Below are 1,104 nucleotides of genomic sequence, written 5' to 3' on the forward strand. Positions count from 1 at the left end.
CTGGGGGCCTGGCGTCACCCTGAGGTGCTCTGGTGGAAGGGGGTTCCCCTCTAACCCCCCTGTCCCAGGGCTGTCTGAGGCTGGGGGGGGTCACAACGTCCTGGGGTCTCTGGTGGGGGGCTTCTCCCCCTGAGCCTGTTCCAGGGCTGTCTGTGGGGGGTGGCACCACCCCGGGGTGCTCTTGGTGGGATGGGGGCTCCCCCTCCGACCCCACTTTCCCCAGGGCTGTCCAGGGGGTCAGTGGCAGCCCCCTGGGGTGCCCCTGAGGGGGTTGTTGCCCCTCTGACCCCGCTGTCCCCAGGGCTGGTGGCGATGGCGGCGGGTGTGACGGACATCACCACCTACCACACCATCTTCCTGCTCACCATCCTGGGTGCCCTGGCCCTCCTCGTCCTCATCCTCCTCTGCCTCCTCATCTACTACTGCAGGTCAGCACCCCCCTGACCCTGGTGGGGGGTGGGAACAGAACACCCCCCTGCCTCCCTCCCCCGCCCGACATTCCATGTGGGAATGGGGGGTCAGCACCCACTGTAACCCCTGGGTGCCCTATAGCTGGGGGGAGCATTCTCTGGCATCCCTATGGCTGGTTATGGGGAGGGGGCACCACCCCACTGCCCTTGGGAACGGGGGGCACGACCTCCCAGCACCCATTGGTGTCCTATAGCTGGCTGTGGGGAGGGGGCACCACCCTGTGGTACCCCTCAGGTCCCCTCTAACTGGATTTGTGGAGGGGAACCGCCCTCTTGGCACTCCTGGGTGCCCTAGAGCTGGATTGGGAAGGTGGATACCAATCCCCAACACCTCTGGGTGCCCTAGAACTGGACTGGGAGGAGGGACACCAATCCTCAGCACCCCTGGATACCCTCTAGCTGGACTGGAAGCGGGGGACACCAAACCCCAACACCCCCGGGTGCCCTTTAGCTGGACTGGAAGTGGGGGACACCAAACCCCAACACCCCCGGGTGCCCTTTAGCCGGATTTGGGGGACACACAGCACTCCCCAGTACCCCACGGTGCCCTAGAGATGATTTGGGAAGGGGTACACCACTCTCCAGCACTCAGAGTGCCCTAGAGCTGGATTTGGGGGACCCCACTCCCCAGCAC

At 65.3% G+C, this 1,104-nt stretch overlaps 1 protein-coding gene across 1 annotated transcript in view; it reads left to right on the top strand.

Moving 5' to 3' along the window:
• ITGA2B (integrin subunit alpha 2b) overlaps positions 1-444 on the top strand; it is a 13,687-nt gene extending 13,243 nt beyond the window's left edge. The window contains 1 exon segment of the mRNA XM_029964482.1: positions 302-444. Coding sequence (XP_029820342.1) covers positions 302-444 — 143 coding nt within the window.
• Positions 445-1,104: the final 660 nt, after the last annotated feature.

The sequence above is a fragment of the Manacus vitellinus genome, unplaced genomic scaffold, assembly GCF_001715985.3.
Source record: "Manacus vitellinus isolate BGI_N305 unplaced genomic scaffold, ASM171598v3 scaffold_72_pilon, whole genome shotgun sequence".
NCBI lineage: Eukaryota > Metazoa > Chordata > Aves > Passeriformes > Pipridae > Manacus > Manacus vitellinus.